The 17,341-nt window shown below is 57.8% G+C and overlaps 1 protein-coding gene across 1 annotated transcript; it reads left to right on the forward strand.

Moving 5' to 3' along the window:
- Positions 1-552: 552 nt before the first annotated feature.
- GPR179 (G protein-coupled receptor 179) lies at positions 553-17,065 on the forward strand. The gene is given in 12 exon segments (XM_047758845.1): positions 553-1,346; positions 2,984-3,092; positions 4,957-5,044; positions 5,475-5,710; positions 6,806-6,874; positions 7,256-7,365; positions 7,667-7,905; positions 8,100-8,238; positions 9,399-9,504; positions 10,293-10,439; positions 11,422-11,817; positions 11,819-17,065. Coding segments are annotated over 12 exon segments (7,167 nt in total). The 3' UTR covers positions 16,553-17,065.
- The last annotated feature ends 276 nt before the right edge of the window (positions 17,066-17,341 follow it).

A 17,341-nucleotide genomic window follows, 5' to 3' on the forward strand; every position in this document is an offset into this window, starting at 1 on the left:
GTTCCGGTTCCGCAGTGTGGTGTCAGGGGGGTAGAGGCAGCTCGAGCAGATTGCCAGAAGCTGCAGCTTGGCCCTTTATCATACCCGTCGAAATTGCTGCCAGGAGGCTGAGTGGAGCAGAGGGGTGGAGAGAGGGGCACAGGCTCATCTGTGGTTGCTATGGCGCCCCGTCCTGGATTTGCCCATCTCTCCTAATGGAGCAAAGGGCAGCGGGAGGGAGGGAGGAAGAGAGAGAGCGACGGGTCCCGTCCCCTCCCCTCCCCTCTATTCCTCTCTGGAGCAGATGTGGGGTAGGGAGTTGGGGGGAGGGAAGAGTGGTGTGCCAGGATTAAGAGGGTTTGCGATGGGGTGCCACACAGAGAGAGGAGGGAGCACAACCCTCATGCCTACGTCCAGAAGCCAGCTGATGACGTTAGAAGAAAAAAACAGGCAAGACAGCCTGAGCATGAGAGGGAGAGAGGAAGAGAGAAGAAGAGGGTAGGAGGCGTGGAAGCAGGCAGCCCCAGACTGCGGCCAGCCTCTGCTCGGGATCTCCTGAGAGCTGCCCTGAGGATGGGCACCTGGGCAGCAGTCATGCCTCTTCCTGTGTGGGGGTTGCTGGGCTGCTCTTTCCTCTTTGGCTGGGCTCTGGGGGGTCCGAGGCCTCTCCGCTCTCTGCCTGCTCTGTCCTCCCAAGTCAAGCCAGGATCTGTACCTGTGTGGGTCCCCCCAGAGGGGGCTGAGGCAGCCCTGGCTTTCCTCTACTCTGGAGATGCCCAACAGCTGTCGGGGGCTAATTGCAGTGAGCGCTACGAAGCCCATGGGGCAGGAGCCAGACCACAGCTCCCCCCGATCCTTTGGAGGGCAGCAGGCACCGTTAGCCAGGCTGCCAATTTCCTCAACATGCTGCTACAAGCCAATGACATCCGGGAGTCCAGCGTGGAGGAGGACGTGGAGTGGTACCAGGCTCTGGTCCGCAGCGTGGCTGAGGGGGACCCAAGGGCATACCGGGCTTTGCTGACCTTTAACCCTCCACCAGGGGCCAGTCACCTGCAGCTGGCCCTACAGGCCACCCGGATGGGGGAGGAGACCATCCTTCAGGACCTGTCCGGAAACAGGGTGCAGGAGGAAAGCCCCACCGGGGCCCTGGACACCGCTGAACTGCAGAAGCGGGTGCTGACCAATGACCTAGGGAGCCTTGGCAGCCCCAAGTGGCCACAGGGGGATGGCTATGTGGGGGACACGCAGCACGTGAGGCTGTCTCCTCCCTTCCTGGAATGCCAGGAGGGTCGGCTCCGTCCCGGCTGGCTCATCACACTCTCAGCCACCTTCTATGGACTCAAGCCCGACCTCAGCCCAGAGGTCAGGTAAGTGGGTTTGTGTGAGATGTGACGCTATTGTGGATTTGTGGGGGCAGGGAGGGGGCCCAAGTCCAGTCAGCTCTGCATAGGCCACTGGGCATGCCCCTGCGTGTCGCGGGGTGGGGTGCAAATGTGCATTCAGCCGTGTGTATTTACAGTTGAATCTCTAACTATGTGTTAACCTATACGGGTGTGTGTCTGCCCTGTATCAATCCATTTACACATAGATATATCCGTGTGTGCACAGATGTGTGCACGTAGCTGGGCCTAGGTCTTGGCCCCCAGGTCTGAGTATTGGGTACAAGGCAGGAGAGGGCTTGTGTGGATGACACGTTACATGTGACAAGTGACAGCCTTGACAGTGACCATCCATGCACCGGCTGCTCGGATGAGTCAGGGGGGCTCTCCAGGCGTGAAACCCACCACTCTCTAGCCATCTAGAACTATAAAAGGAGGCTTCTGCAGGGGAAGGAAGACACTTGGTGCGGGGGGTGGGGGGGGCTTGGAACCATTGCCCTTTTTGTCCTGGTGTTGGCCGGACCCCCAGGGTCACTCCTAATGGCTCTGTTCTCACCTCAAGTCCTGACCCAGGAGTTTATAATTCTCCTCAAATAACTGACCTCCTCCCTCAGCCAAGTGAAAAGGTGATGGGCAGCCCTGATGGGAAGGAGGGTGCAAATGGGTACTGTACTGCCAGGCATTCAACCAGCAACGTTGTTTTCCCAGCTCTCTGTTCCCCATTCATTGTCCCCAGCAGAGTTCCTCTCCTGGCCACAGGCAGCCTGTCTCCTTGCCAGCTGTCTCCCCACTCAGCCCAGAGCAGCTCTGACTCTGGGCTCCTCTGTTTTGTTTTATTTATTTTATTTATTTTATTTTATTTTATTTTTTTGCTTTTTAGAGCCGCACCTCTGGCATATGGAGGTTCCCAGGGCCCAGGGTAGGGGGCGAATCAGAGCTGCAGTTGCTGGCTTACACCACAGCCACAGCAACATGGGGTCCATGTCTCGTCTGTGACCTACACCACAACTCACGGCAACGCCGGATCCTTGACCCCCTGATCGAAGTCGGGGATCGAACTTACATCCTCATGGATACCAGTCAGGTTCATGACCACTGAACCATGATGGGAACTCCTGGGCTCCTCTATTTTATATCTGCTTTGCTGTGATCAATTCAGACCTGGCTTGGGCAAAGAGAGAGGGTGGTTAATAGCTGAGCTTTATGTGTGTGCATGCATGCGTGCGCGTATGTGTGCGTGTGTACGTGCGCGCGCGCGCGTGTGTGTGTGCCAGTGAGTAAGTGTGAAAATGCTTTTCAGAGAGATCATCAGAGCCACAGCACCCATATGTCTTGCCCCTTCCCTTCACCCATTGATAGAAATCGGGAAATGCTAGGATGTTGAAAAGCGGAGGGGGGGCTGGCGGGGCAGGGAGAACCTAGCGGGAGGATTGTTACAGAGGAGACGGTGAGGGTTAACAGCATGAGAAGATGGAACGCCTGTGTGCCCTCTCTCCTGGCATACTGCAGCCACTGTGCTAAATAAAGTTTGTACAGCTTGCATTGCCCCGTGATTTGCCGTCCAGGGACACAAGGCTGCCTTAGCATCCTTCACTATACCCCTAACTGCCAATTCACTGCCCTAGGGGGCAGGTGCAGATGGACGTAGATCTTCAGAGTGTGGACATCAACCAGTGTGCCAGCGGCCCAGGCTGGTTCTCCAACACACACCTCTGTGATCTCAACAGCACCCAGGTAAGGATAAAGAGGGTGGAGGTGCTGGGGTCCTGCCTCCCCACCCCATCCCCCCACACACTTCCCCATCTCTGCTGTCACTCAGCTCTCAGGAGCAACCGACAGAGGCACACCAGCCTCCCAGGGCTACAGGGGAGTCCCTATTGATGAGATAAATAGAGATGGGCTTTTAAAAAGTAAGGACAGGGAATTCCCATTGTGGTGCAGTGGTTAACGAATCCGACTAGGAACCATGAGGTTGCGGGTTCGGTCCCTGCCCTTGCTCAGTAGGTTAACGATCCGGCGTTGCCGTGAGCTGTGGTGTAGGTTGCAGACACGGCTCGGATCCCGAGTTGCTGTGGCTCTGGCGTCGGCCGGTGGCTACAGCTCCGATTCGACCCCTAGCCTGGGAACCTCCATATGCCGCAGGAGTGGCCCAAGAAATAGCAAAAAGACAAAAAAAAAAAAAGTGAGTACGCTTACAGCCTAGCCCCATCCCCCACCCAAGACAGCCACCTTCGTTCCTTTGAAATGTCAGCATGCCTCCCTGTCTGCTCTCCCACTGGTACTGGGGCCCCAGGATCACTTCCCAGGACCACCTTCTCATCCCCTTTCCTTCTCCTTGACCACATCCTCCATGTCAACAGAGCTCTGGGCTCCTTCTGGCCCGCAAAGGATGCTCTGTTGGGTGTTTGTTGAAATAAGTGGTACTACTGGTTGGGGTGTAGGAGACTAACCAAAGAAGGAGCTTGAAGAGCTTTGGGACTGGGAGGGATGATGGAATCCAGGCCAGATGCTGGCAAAAAGCAAAGCCATGGATGCAGGAGAATCTGGATAATGGAAAGCAATGGTTGGTAATCCTGCAAGCCTCACTGGGAAACTGGGAGGCCCATGAACTAATCCGCACTGACTAAATGCTTTTTCCTGAGCCGAAGCAAAGCCAAGGCGAGCCCTGCAGCTTGGTGGGAGGTGGGGTGGGTTTGGGCATCTGTTTCTCTTCAGGGCCCAGGGGTTTGGAGCTACAAGTCCAGGAATGGAAAAGGATTCCCATTGTCTAGTGTACTTTTAAACCCATTCTATCTCTGGAGATGCATGTGTCTGATTATACAGACGGTGGCAGGAACAGGGCGCTTTCCAGTGTTCTGAGCAGGAGAGGAAGCGGGACCATGATTGCAGAAGCACCTTATGGGTGAGGTCAGGGGTGGGCTATGGAAGTTCCCTTCCTTTGCCCCTCGGCTGTCTGTTCCCAAGGACTCCCTATAGTAGATCTGACCTCATCCATGTGCTCCTCCTCCCTGCCTGGCTCTGAGGTCGGCTCTGTCCCCTGCTGGGAGAACATCAATAGGCAGAGGTGGAATAAAGAGCTGGCCTTGGCATCCCACCAGCCTGGCATTAGGGCTGGGGAGAGTGGTCCTGCGCCAAAGCCGGACGGCCCTGGGGAAGGAAGCTGCTCATCCGTGGGGGCCTTTTCAACCCACCTGTCTGCCCAAGAGGGAGCCAATGGGGACCCTCTGAAGTAGGATGTAAACACACAGGTGCAGTTGAGCTCAGAGTTCTCCTTGCTTCCACCTCCCCAGCACCTCGCTCTAGCAACTGCTGGGCACTGGGAAACGGGATCTGTGAGGCTCCTGTCATGGGCAGTCTGAATCAAAGGGCCATCCATCTCCCTACCCTTTGCTTAGAGGTCTCTTGGAGAAGACAGGCACTGGTAAGGGGCCGAACAAGGTTTCCAGGGAGGGGAGGCATCCCCAGGACTGGGGAAACTTTCTGGTGGATTCTCTAGTGTAGCCTCCAGTGCTGCCGATAAGAAGGTAGAGGGATCCTCTATTTCTTCCCAGAAGGGAAAGCCTCATACGAATCCCTATGGTATTTGTCATCCCCACAGTGCATCCCCCTGGAGAGTCAGGGCTTTGTCCTTGGCCACTATCTCTGCCGCTGCCGACCTGGCTTCTACGGGGCAAGCAGCTCCGGGGGTACGTAACGATGGTGAGGGCCAGGCAGGTGTGTTACAGGCTGAGCTGATGGGGGTAGGGGTGGGCACCTGGGGAAGAAAAGCAGGTTGGGTGAAATACCGGGAGAAAACTTGTAGGGCAAGGTCAGAAAGTCAAGAGAAGCAGGGGAGGCAGGCTGGGTTGAATTTCGGGGTGTCTGTGCCTTCTGAGAATGAGCCTATAATGTGCCAATGTGATGTAAGCTGACCTTGCAATGGGTCCTAGCCTGGCATCACCTCTGTAACAATGCCTTCCCCTGAAAATACCCACTTCCTATTCCTACCCCTCCTGACCCTATCCCAGGGGCCATGGACCATAGGAGAGGGGGGAGAGAGAGCTGCAGGGACCGCTGGGAAAAAAGGCTGGGGTCTCAGCCATGCCCCTCTCCCCACATCTGTCTTATTCTTCATAGGCTCAGAGGAGAGTGCTGTCCGGCCTACAGGGGAATTCGGGTCCAATCAAGGCAGCTCCGGGAGGCTGCTGCGGTGCCATCCGTGTGCTGAGGGCTGCACCAGCTGCCTGGATGCCACGCCATGCCTGGCAGAGGAAGCCCCAGTGCTGCGGGCAGCAGTGCTGTCCTGTCAGACCTGCTGCATGCTGGCCGTCTTCGTAAGCATGCTGGCCTCCTACCGCTGCCGCCAGAGCAAGGCAAGGGAAGGCCCCACATCTCTCTTCTGCACATGTGTCCTACCCGTCTTGGGTCTCTGGCATCACCGGAGACCAGAGACTACCTAGGACCAGAACTTGGGAGAAAATGGTCTGGTCCTGATTCTTTTTTTTTTTTTTTTTTGGTCTTTTTGTCCTTTTAGGGCCATGCTCATGGCATATGGAGGTTCCCAGGCTAGGGGTCTAATCAGAGCTGAAGCTGCCGGCCTACGCCAGAGCCACAGCAATGCCAGATCCGAGACACCACAGCTCATGGCAACGCCAGATCCTTAACCCACTGAGTGAAGCCAGGGATTGAACCCACAACCTCATGGTTCCTAGTCGGATTCATTAACCACTGAGCCACAACGGGAACTCCTGGTCCTGATTCTTCATCTAACTCGCTATGTGACATCAGGCAGGTGATCTCATCACCTTAGGCCTGTTTCCTTACCTGTAAAATGAAGGCATCGGACTTGATTCGGAACACCATGGGGGCCCCAGGGGAAATGATCCGAACCCTCACTGAGCTTCTGGTTGAATGGAAGGAGCAGACATGTAAATAAAATGACAGCACAGCAAGACGAGGGCCAGGGTGGAGATGTTAGTTGCTATGGCAACTGGGAGGGGAGGACCAATCATCCTGTTTGAGATGGCAGGGGAAGGCTTTCTGGAGAATGGGACATGTGAGCCAAGGTCAACTGACAGAGGATGGAGTTTCTAGAAAAGGAAGCAGTCTGACCCAAAGTTGGAGGAAAGCCTGAGATCCCTTCTCGCTCCAGGAACCTCTGATTCTAGCCCGGGTCTGCAGCAAGGCCCAGGCTGGGACTGGGAGGGGCACGGGGCTGGGGTGGCAGGGGCTGTGTGAATCCTGGGTGGGCCTTAGGCTTAGTGCCAGTGGAGCTAAGAGCCTGTGGTAGGAGAGGCTGTGTGGATGGAGAGGGCAGGGCTAATGTTACAGGGCGAAGCTTTTAGCCCAGGGCCACTGAGTGACAACCCCCCCACCGCAAAGCAGGCCTGAGACCCTCCAGCACCACCATCCAGTCTCTGTCCTCTTGCCGCCCTGCTTACACGCCTCTCTCTTTCCTGGGTTTGCAGAGGATCCGGGCATCTGGAGTGGTACTGCTGGAAACCATCCTTTTTGGATCCCTGCTGCTCTACTTCCCTGTGAGTTTGTAGCTAGCGGCGGACCCCATCTCCCCTACAGGATCCCCCACAGTCCCAACCTGGCACCCACCAAACCCCAGAATCCTTCCTTTCTGCCCTGTTGGGGGGAATTCAGAGACCTCGAAATCCCCCTATTCACATCCACAAATGTCAGACTGGCCTAGTGAGCGCTGGAGCCAAAGAGTCCAGGCTTAAAAGAGCTCCATGACCTGCTCTGTGACCTAGGACAAGTTAGCTAACCTCTCTGATAACAAAACTGCTCCTTGGCAGAAAGGAGGCGATGGTGCCTCTATGACAAAGGCCCAGCAATGTGCTTAGCTTGGGCCTGACGCATAGCGGACGCACAGTGGAGAGCAGCTATTTTTGTCCTCTCCCCGCCAGGTCTTCATCCTCTACTTCAAGCCCAGTGTATTCCGCTGCATTGCCCTCCGCTGGGTCCGGCTGCTGGGTTTTGCCATTGTCTACGGCACCATTATACTCAAGCTTTACAGGTAGGGTCTCGGGCAGACCTTGCTCTCTCGCTGCTCATGCCAGGCCACCCCAGCTCATCTAGGGAATGAGCTCTTCACAGCCAGACCCCTAGCAGCTCTGCTCCTCTGTGCCCCCAAGGCCCGCTCCCATCACTATAGCCCTCCCACCCATGCAAACTTTTTTGGGGGGAGGGGGTGGTGGTAAGAGGAGGCAGTGAACCATGGAAGGGATGGGAGGACAGGTCTGAGCGAACAGGAGGGAAGCAATGCACAGAGGCCTCTCCCCTCCCTGCATCCACAACCCACACTCTAACCCTGGCAGAGTGCTCCAGCTCTTTCTGTCTCGATCGGCCCAGCGGGGCCCCCATCTGAGCAGCGGGCGGCTGCTGCGGCGTCTGGGGCTGCTCCTGCTGCTCGTGCTGGGCTTCCTGGCTGTATGGACGGCGGGGGTCCTAGAGCGAGGCATTCAGCACACATCCCTGGTGACTCGAGGCCACACTCCCACAGGCCGCCACTTCTACCTCTGCCACCACGACCGCTGGGACTACATCATGGTTGTGGGTGAGCTGCTTCCACTGAGCCCCGCCTCACTCTGATCCCTGGCTGTGTACCTGTGGGGGTCCCGCTTTGTACCCAGACCCCTGGTCCAGGCTCCACCCCACCCCACACCACCCCAGCACGGCCCTCAGAGAAAAGGGTGGCATGGCTGCTGGGTGAGGTGGTACGTGGCTCTGTCCCTCCTGATTCCCCCACAGCTGAGATGCTGCTCCTGTGCTGGGGCAGCTTCCTCTGCTACGCCACCCGGGCTGTCCCCTCGGCTTTCCACGAGCCTCGGTACCTGGGCATCGCCCTGCATAATGAGCTGCTGCTTTCTGCCGCCTTCCATGCAGCCAGGTGAGGACGGACCCTCCCACCTACCGCTCTTCCCACTCTCTCCCAGGTGAGGGTCCCGCCATCCCAGCCCTCCTTGCATCACCTGCTATGCCTCAGCAAGGTGGGGAAGGCCCCCCACCTGCAGCTCTCTCCCTGCCCCACAGGTACCTTTCCTGTACCCTGTGTCACAACCAACACCCAAGAAGAGGAAGCATGCCACACTCCTTCTTTTTTTTTGGGGGGGGGGGTGGCCCGAACCTGCAGCATATGGAGGTTCCCAGGCTAGGGGTTGAATTGGAACTGCAGCTGCCGGCCTACACCACAGCCACAGCAACGCGGGATCCAAGACTCGTTGCTCATGGCAACGCTGGATCCTTAACCCACTGAGTGAGGTCAGGGATCGAACCTGCATCCTGGATGCTAGTCAGATTCATTTCCACTGAGTCACAACGGGAACTCCGAGGAAGCATGCCACACTTCTAATTCCTCTCCCATTCCACCCCCACCACTTTCCTCCCAAGACAGACTCCATTCTCCCTGCCTTCCTCCCATTCACGCCTCAGCTGTCCCAGTAGCAGGCCTGCCATGAGGGTCCACAGGGACCTGGCCCTGTGGTGAAGGTAGAAGCCACCCGCAGGGCTGTCCATAACCTGTGGTCCTTAGACTGTCAGAGGAAGCCAGCTGGGGAGCTCCCGTCATGGCACAGCAGAAACAAATCCGACTAGTATCCATGAGGATGCGGGTTCATTCCCTGCCCTCGCTCAGTGGGTCAGGGATCCAGTGTTGCCTTGAGTGTGGTGTGGGTCACAGCAGAGGCAGCTCGGATCTGGCATTGCTGCGGCTGTGCTGTAGGCCAGCAGCTTTAGCTCTGATCCGCCCCCTAGCCTGGGAACCTCCATGTGCCATGGATGTGGCCCTAAAAAGGAAAGAGAGAGAGAGAGAGGGAAGGCGAGCTGGAGTAGTCTAGGAGGGCTTCTCGGAGGTGGGGATTAATGTGAGACCTGAGGTGGGCCCTATATCCTAGAGAGGGTAGGAAGAAGAGTGCCCTTCTCACTCCACTGAGCACCTCTAGGAGATCAGGGCTGGGACAGAGGGGCAGAGCCTGTGAGATGGGTGAGGGGGTAAGAGGCTGCTCCCACCGGCCTCTGCAACTAACCATCCCTCTCCCGCCTAACCCTCAGGTTTGTGCTGGTTCCCTCCCTGCACCCGGACTGGACGCTCCTCCTCTTCTTCTTTCACACCCACAGCACAGTTACTGCCACACTGGCTCTGATCTTCATCCCTAAGGTGAGGTCTTCCCCCTGTGAGGCAGACCCCAGCCCTTTTGCCAGGGGCACTGTGGCTCTGCTGTAGTGGCAGCGCCCTCTCCAGCTCAGAGTGAGAACGACACCCTGGGGGTGAGTGGGCCCTGCTGGACTTGGACCTAAGCAAGGAGTCCACCTTGGAGTCGGGGAAGAAAGCTCTGTCTCCACTTCCTGAGCAAGGGAAATAAGAGCTAGAGCTGGAGGGGCCCTTGAAACACAACTGGGAAGTTGGTGACCTCTGAAAATCAACTGGAAGCAGGTACACATTTCCTTACGGAGAGACAGGTGAGGAGGCTGAAGGACATGGCTAGGAATTGCAGGAGTGGGGAGTTGAGACCCCAATCTCTGACCTGGAGAAAATCAACAAAACTCCTTGACTGGAGTTTCCATCATTGCTCAGCAGTAACAAACCCGACTAGTATCCATGGGGACTCAGGTTTGATCCCTGGCCTCCCTCAGTGGGTTAAGGATCCGGCGTTGCCGTGAGCTGTGGTGTAGGTCAAAGATGCGACTTGGATCTGGCGTTTCTGTGGCTGTGGTGTAGGCCAGTGGCTACAGCTCCGATTCGACCCCTAGCCTGGGAATTTCCATATGCCTCAGGTGTGGCCCTAAAAAGACAAAACAAAACCCAAAAACCAAAACCAACTCCTTGACTCCCCAGAATTCCAAATTAGAGAGGGGGGTAAAGATTTATGGAGGAAGTAATTCCACTTATTTATGAGGCAGGGAGCCAGGTGAGTCTTTTTTCTCAATCATGCCCACCCCCGCCAGTTCCGGAAGCCCGGAGCTTCCCCCCGAGAGGAGATCTTGGACGAAGTGTACGAGGACGAACTGAACCTGCAGCGCTCGGGCTCCTACCTCAACAGCAGCATCGCCTCGGCCTGGAGTGATCGCAGCCTGGACCCTGGAGACATTCGGGTAGGTACCAGTCTCCCCGCCTCCTCTTGATGCTTAGCTTAGGAACGGGGCAGCGGGCACTGCTGCCCTGCCCCCTGGGCTGTGTGCTCCTGCGGGTCCTCTCCGCTCCCCCTAGCTCTTCCTCTCTCTTAAGATCTGCCTGTCTTCTCCACCCTTGCCCTAAGCTGCTTCCCCTGACTCTCCTCGAAGGAGGCCACACAAGTGGAAAGACCCCCAAACAGCAGAAGCCAGATTCCTGAGGCCCACCTGGCAAGGCAGAGGCAGAACCATGAGTGGAGCTGGAATCGCTCATGTCCTCCACTCCCACTCAGCAGGGCCATCGTGAGAGGCAGACTAAGGAGTCTCTCAGTCTCCAACAGACCAGGGCAGTTAGCGACCTTAGGGCCATTGGGGCTGGGGAGTTGAGGCAGGTAGTGGCCATCAGGGATTCCACATGAGGATCCCCTTTCCCTAGACTGGCAGTCTTCGAGAAAGGAAGTTCTTCCTGAGTCTTACATCAGGAGAGAATCCTTGCCCTATTTTTCTGCTTAAGGTTATTTGTATAGTCATGGGAACCCTACGTAGAGGCTAAGACCTGGTGGGGAGTTCCTGCTGCGGCTCAGCGGGTTAAGAACCGTACTAGTCTCTGTGAGGATGCGGCCTCCATCCCTGGCCTGGCTCAGTGGGTTAAGGATACAGAGTTGCCCTGAGCCCTGGTGTGGGTGGAAGATAAGGCTCCGATCTGGGCGTTGCTGTGGCTGTGGCGTTGGCCGGCAGCTGCAGCTCCGACTCCACCCCTAGCCTGGGAACCTCCATCTGACCTGGGGTCCCACAACGAAAAAGGAAAACCGGCAGGGAAGGGACACAGCTGGTGAGAAAGAGACCCCCCCCCCCCCCCCGAGAATGATGGTCTCAGCAAGGGCCGAGGGGCAGAGGAGCCAGCAGGTGGAGAGGCTTAGCCCTCAAGGTCAGCTCTGCTCTCCGGGCCCCTCCCTGCCCCCAGGACGAGCTGAAGAAGCTCTACGCGCAGCTCGAGGTCCACAAGACGAAGGAAATGGCCGCGAACAACCCGCACCTGCCCAAGAAGCGGGGCAGCTGGCGCCAGGGCCTGGGCCGCTCCTTCATGAGGTACCTGGCCGAGTTCCCCGAGGCCCTGGCCCGCCAGCACTCCCGGGACGCGGGCTCCCCGGGCCGCAGCAGCCTGCCTGGCTCCTCCCGCCGCCGGCTGCTCAGCGCCAGCCTCCGGGAGCCCGCCGCGCCGCCGGGCCTGCGCAAGTCCCGCAGCTCCTGCGAGCCGGCGCGCGAGCCCCGCGCCGAGCCGGCCCCGCCTCTGCTCGACTCGCTGCTGAGGCGGAAGCTGGCCAGGAAGGGCCCGCGGACCGAGAGCCGCGAGTCGGTGGCGGCGGCGGCGGCGGCGGCGGGGCCCGCCCGCGCTGGGCTTCAGGTCGGCCAGCGCCCACAACCTGACCGTGGGCGAGCGGCTCCCGCGGGCCCGGGCCGCCTCGCTGCACAAGTCGCTCAGCGTGGTGGCGGGCTCCAGGGAGAAGGCCCTGCTCCTGGCCAGCCAGGCCTACCTGGAGGAGACCTACCGGCTGGCCAGGGAGCGCGAGGAGAGAAGGAAGGCGGAGGCGGCCGCGGCCAGCCCCGCGCGGCGGCCGTCAACCAGGCGGCTGGAGCGAGCCCGAGGCGCCCCGCTGTCCGCGCCCCCTTCCCCGGCCAAGAGCAGCAGCGTGGACAGCTCGCACGCCTCCGGAAAGCTGCACGAGGCTGCGAGGAGGCTGCCCCACCCGCCCATCCGGCATCAAGTCTCCACCCCCGTCATGGTCACGTCTGGGGCTGGCCTGGGGGAGCCAGGGATGCTGTCTCCCACGGCCACCTTGGCCCCAGCGCTGATGCCAGCTCCCGCCCCCGCCCCTGTCCTGGCACCCGTCCCAGTTCCCCCCCAAAGCCCCAGCCTGCTCAGCTACATCTGCCCCTGGGAGAATGCAGAACTGCCAGCGAAGAAAGAAAAGGTGGCTCAAGAAGGCCCCTCTGGACCGGAGCAGGACACCCACTCGCCCGCCCCTGCTCGGACCAGGCTCTGGAGGGCCCTCTCTGTGGCAGTAGAGAGAAGGGGGGCTGGGGAGAACGGGATGGATACAGATGTGGGGCGCCTGCCAGGGGAGGCTGCTGATGGGGGTGAGGACAAGCCCAAGACTGTCTCTAAATCCTACAGCCTCAAGGCCCCTGTTCAGCAGGGTTCCATGCGCAGCTTGGGACTGGCTATCAGAGTTCTGACTCGTTCTCGGAGCACGTACAGAGAGAAGGAGAGCAGGGAAGGGAGTCCTGAGAAGGAGAAGGGCCGAGCTTCGGGCGAGGGTGTGGGGGCACGCCCCAGGTCTCCCCGGCCAGGACGGCCCGAGGCGGTGGGTAGGCAGGCTGCGCTCGCCCCCTGTGATAACGAGGAGTCCCTGCAGAACCAGCAGAACACTCACACCAGCAGGCTGCTCCAGGTCTGTCACCAGGAGGGCAGCAGGGAACAGGAAGACAGAGGCAGGAGGACCTCCCAGGGCCTAGGGGAGGGGAAAGTTGAGAGCGGGGGTAAAACAGGGCCTGCTCCACTGAAGCAGGTCAGGCAGGGCACAGTTGGGGACCAAATGTCTAAGCAAGCAAAAGGGGCCCCAGTGGGGTGTGGGGAACCACCCAAAGCTGGCCTCCAGCCCCTGGGCAGGGCTGAGCACAGGGTGACAGAGGTATGTCCCTGGGAAGTCACCGAATCAGAAACGCGTCAGCCTGGCAGTAGCAGCAAGGCTGAAATTTGCCCCTGGGAGGTGAGTGAAGGAGCCCCTGAGGAGGGGGCTCTGAGGCAAGATCCAGATGCCTCCCAAGACGAGAGGGGGAAAGCCTCAGAAAAATCAAAGCCCAAAGAGATGTTTGCCGCTGCTCGGAAAAAGCCAGAGAGGCTGGTCAGGGGGCAGGAGGCAGTGTGTCCCTGGGAGGGTGCCGATCCCGGGAGTCTGTACCCTGGATCAGCCCCTCAGGACTCTGAGAGAACCGAGGGCAGGTCCGAGGCAGGGGGCAGTAGGGACCCTGGAGAGGTGGAGATGCATCGTTGGGAAGCTGCTGGGCCCAGACCTCAGACACCTGCCATCGGCCAGACAGAGCTCTGTCCCTGGGAGGCAGGTCAAGGAGGCGAGAATGAGAAACCGTCCCAGGAGGAAGTAGAGAAGCTTCCCCAGGCAAAGCAGAAGAGCCCCAAGAAAGCAGTCTTCTGGAAAGAACAGAAACCAGGTGAAGGCTTGGAGTCTCTTTGTCAGTGGGAGAGGACAGATTTCCGCGGCCCTTCAGTGGTCTCTGCACAGGTGCCAGGAACCCCTGGATGCTCGGGGCGTTTGGGCAGCAGCCTTTCTGAGGTGCACCCGTGGGAGGCAGGAGATCCTTTTGCTCACGGGAATGCAGAGATCTGTCCCTGGGAGCTTGGTGATGAAGCAATGGGGAAGGAAACATGGCATCAGGGGCCAGGTAGAGAATCTTTCCAGAAAAGGGGGGAAACCTCCAGCAAAGGGAGCTCCGGAGAGATGGGGGAGCAAACTGGGAAAGCGGTGCCAAAATTTAGCCCACAGCAGGAGTCGGTGTGTCCCTGGGAGAGCACAGTCCCTGGGCACTCCGGCCCCCATCTCGACAATTCCTCATCCAAAACCAGTGGCCAGCTCCTCAGCAGCAGAGGAAGCAGCGTGGATCGGACATGTCCACGGGAGGATGTCAGGTCAGAGGTAAAGGATGCAACACCTGCCAAGGCAGAAATCTGTCCCTGGGAGGTGGATGAAAGGACAACAGAGGACAGGATGTCGGGACAGGCACCAAAAGGAGGAGAATCGCAAAAGGACAAGGAGATGATGCCTGGAACATCAGCGAGCAAAGATAGCACAACTTGGGAAAAGCCTGAGGGGCACATCCAAAAGCAGGCAGCAGTCTGCCCCTGGGAGAGCGTGAACCCTGGCAGCTTCTCCCTACCGCCAGGTCCTCAAGACACAGATCAGCTCAAAGCCAGTTTCCAGGTGTCAGGCGGTGTGGGAAGCAAAACTGATGAGGTCTGTCCGTGGGATGCAGAGGAACCACTTCCTGCTGAGAAAGCAGAGATCTGTCCCTTGGAGGTGGGTGATGGAGCAGGGGAGGAAAGGGCTTTGGGAGTTGAGGCCATTAGGCAACTTCCAAACAATACAGGAAAGGCCTCTGCAGACTCCGGACCTGGCAAGATAGCTGCTACTGCTCCAGAAAAGCCAGAGAAGCCGCCGCCTGGAGAGCGAGAGGTGGCCTGTCCTTGGGAGAGCTTGGATCAGGGGGGCTTCTATCAGCCTTCAGACCCTCTGGGCACTGACAAGCCCAACGTGGGGCTCCAGGAACTGGACTGTGGTGGGTGCAAGACAGCGGAGGTGTGTCCTTGGGAAGCAGAGGGAGTGCCTATCAGTGAAAAAGCCAAGATCTGTCCCTGGGAGGTGAACGAAGGAGCCACTGGGAAGGGCCTGGAACAAGAGGTGGGGACTGATTCAGTGGGGCAGAGGGAGACAACTCTAGAAAAGGAAAGACCTGCCTCCCTGGGAGAAGACATACCAAAATGGGAGACAAAACTGAGTCCAGAGCAGGAAGCTACATGTCCTTGGGAGGACTCGAGGGCACCCTCTGCGCAGGCCCCTGAGGGCTCAGACCTGCCCAGCAGCAGGAGGGGCAGGGGGGCAGAGGGGCATTCCTTGCAAGCGAGGGAGGAGGCAGCAGAGAAAGGGGACCTGACACAAGACCTAAAGATGGACTCCTTCCTGGAACACGTAACCCCAGAAAAAGCTCTATCTTCAAAAGCAGGAGAATTTGCCGCTGAAGATGGGGGCAAAGCGAACGATGAGTCACGACCTATCTATCTACTGGAGAGCATGGCCCCGGCAGGCACTTTCTCCCACCCTGGCAGCCAGTGCCCTGCCCGACCTCAGGTCGGCTCTCAGCTGCCCCTCGGTATTGGGGGCAGACTCACTGAGGTCTGCCCGTGGGATGCTCACGCTGTGGATGCTCACAAACCCGACAGCAGTGCCGAGATCTGTCCCTGGGAGGTGACTGGAAGAATCCCTGAAGAAGGGGTGTCAAGACAGGATGGAGAAGGGGAGCCTCAAGAGGACAAGGAGAAAGCTCCAGGAAAACCAGAGCACAAAGTTGTGGTTGTTCAGGAAAAGTCAGAGAGGGTGGATGGAGAGCAAGAGGCTGTGTGTCCCTGGGACAGTCAAGATCTGTTTCCACAACCAGCCCTACAAGCTTCTGACAGAAGCAATAGCAGTTCTGAGGCGGAGGCCAGGGCCAGGGCCAGGGTAGCAGAATTATGTCCATGGGAAGCAGAAGAGGCTCCTTGTGATAAGAAAATAGAAATCTGCCCTTGGGAGGTGAGCCAGGGAGCAGCAGAGGAAGAGAGACTGGAACAAGAGGTGGATAGAGATTTCCAAGGGCAAGGAGAGATGTTCCAGCAAAAGGCAGGAGCCGGCACGATGGAAGAACACTTTTCAAAAGAAGTAGCGAAAGTCAGTGGCGAGCAGGAGACTGTCTGCCCCCGGGAAGGTTCAAGATCAGGGGGGCTCCCCCCACAGTCAGAGGCTCCAGATGTTGACCAACCCGAAGTTAGTCCCCACGGGGCAAGTGGTGTGGGGAGCAGGATGGCAGAACTGTGTCAGTGGGAAGTCACAGATCCTGAAGGAAATAAAATAAAGGGGACCATGGCAGACATCGACATCCATCTTTGGGAGGGAACTGGAGCCCCATCTGAGGGATCTGGCCTCCCAGCTTTAAGAACAACTCAGACAGAAATACTTTCCCCCATGGCCCCTGAGAACCCACCATGCCTTCTAGTCCACAGACCTCTGGGTGGCCTCCTTCCAGAAAGCAAAAGCCCCCGCCCCAAAGGGAGCAAGCCAGCCAGTGCTTTTACTCTGGAAGGCGTCAGAGAACTCCAAGTACCTTCAGAACCTGGGCCAAGGATCAGCTTAATCCCAGAGCTAACACTCCAAGAAACTGAGGCTCAGAAGTCTTCCTCCTTAACCGAAGACCAAGGGGAAGTAGCTTCTATAGCTCAACAGGAAGAACTCAGCCCTCCAAGTGTCTATCCTTGGGACAGGGAGTAGCAACTCCCTTGGGTGAAGTCAAACATGGGGTGGCTAGCCTACCAAAGCCAAGGTCCTTTCCAAGGGCCAGGTGTTTCCAAAAACAACTGAATCAAACACACTTCGCCACTTTCCCTCTCCAAGAAGGCCAGAAGTCATCTCGTTCCAAAGACAAATTGTTCAAGAAGAGTGAAGCTCAGAAATCCCATCCTCTCTTTACCTCCAACTCTCCTTCTTGCTCCAGGGAATAAAGGCTGGACCTTCTACTTCTAATAACACCTCCCATCCAGCTAGAGTTCTCAACACAGGCCACCCATGACAGGACACTCGTTTGTAAAGCCAATAGTGATAAAAGGAAGTCAGTGTCCAGCCCACATTTTCTCAAAGGAAGACCCATCCCTCCTGGAATTCTACAAAGGACACTTTTTGAAAAGAAACTAAACCACATAAGGTATCGGCAACATAGGGCTGAAGATTACAGAAGGTTATAAAGGTCACCATAGGGGATGCCCTGGTGGCCTAGTGAATTAAGGATCTGGCATTGTCACTGATGTGGCTTGAACCACTGCTGTGGCATGGGTTCACTCCCTGGTCCAGGAACTTCCGCATGCTACAGGTATGGCCAAAAAAAGTCACCATAGGAAGTTTAGAAACGATTTAATTCAAGGAGTTCCCATCCTGACGCAGCAGAAATGAATCCCACTAGGAACCATGAGGTTGTGGGTTCCATCCCTGGCCTTGCTTGGTGGATTAAGGATCCAGCATTGCCATGAGCTGTGGTGTAGTTTGCAGATGCAGCTCAGATCTAGC

This window comes from Phacochoerus africanus, chromosome 14 (assembly GCF_016906955.1).
Source record: "Phacochoerus africanus isolate WHEZ1 chromosome 14, ROS_Pafr_v1, whole genome shotgun sequence".
Classification (NCBI taxonomy): domain Eukaryota; kingdom Metazoa; phylum Chordata; class Mammalia; order Artiodactyla; family Suidae; genus Phacochoerus; species Phacochoerus africanus.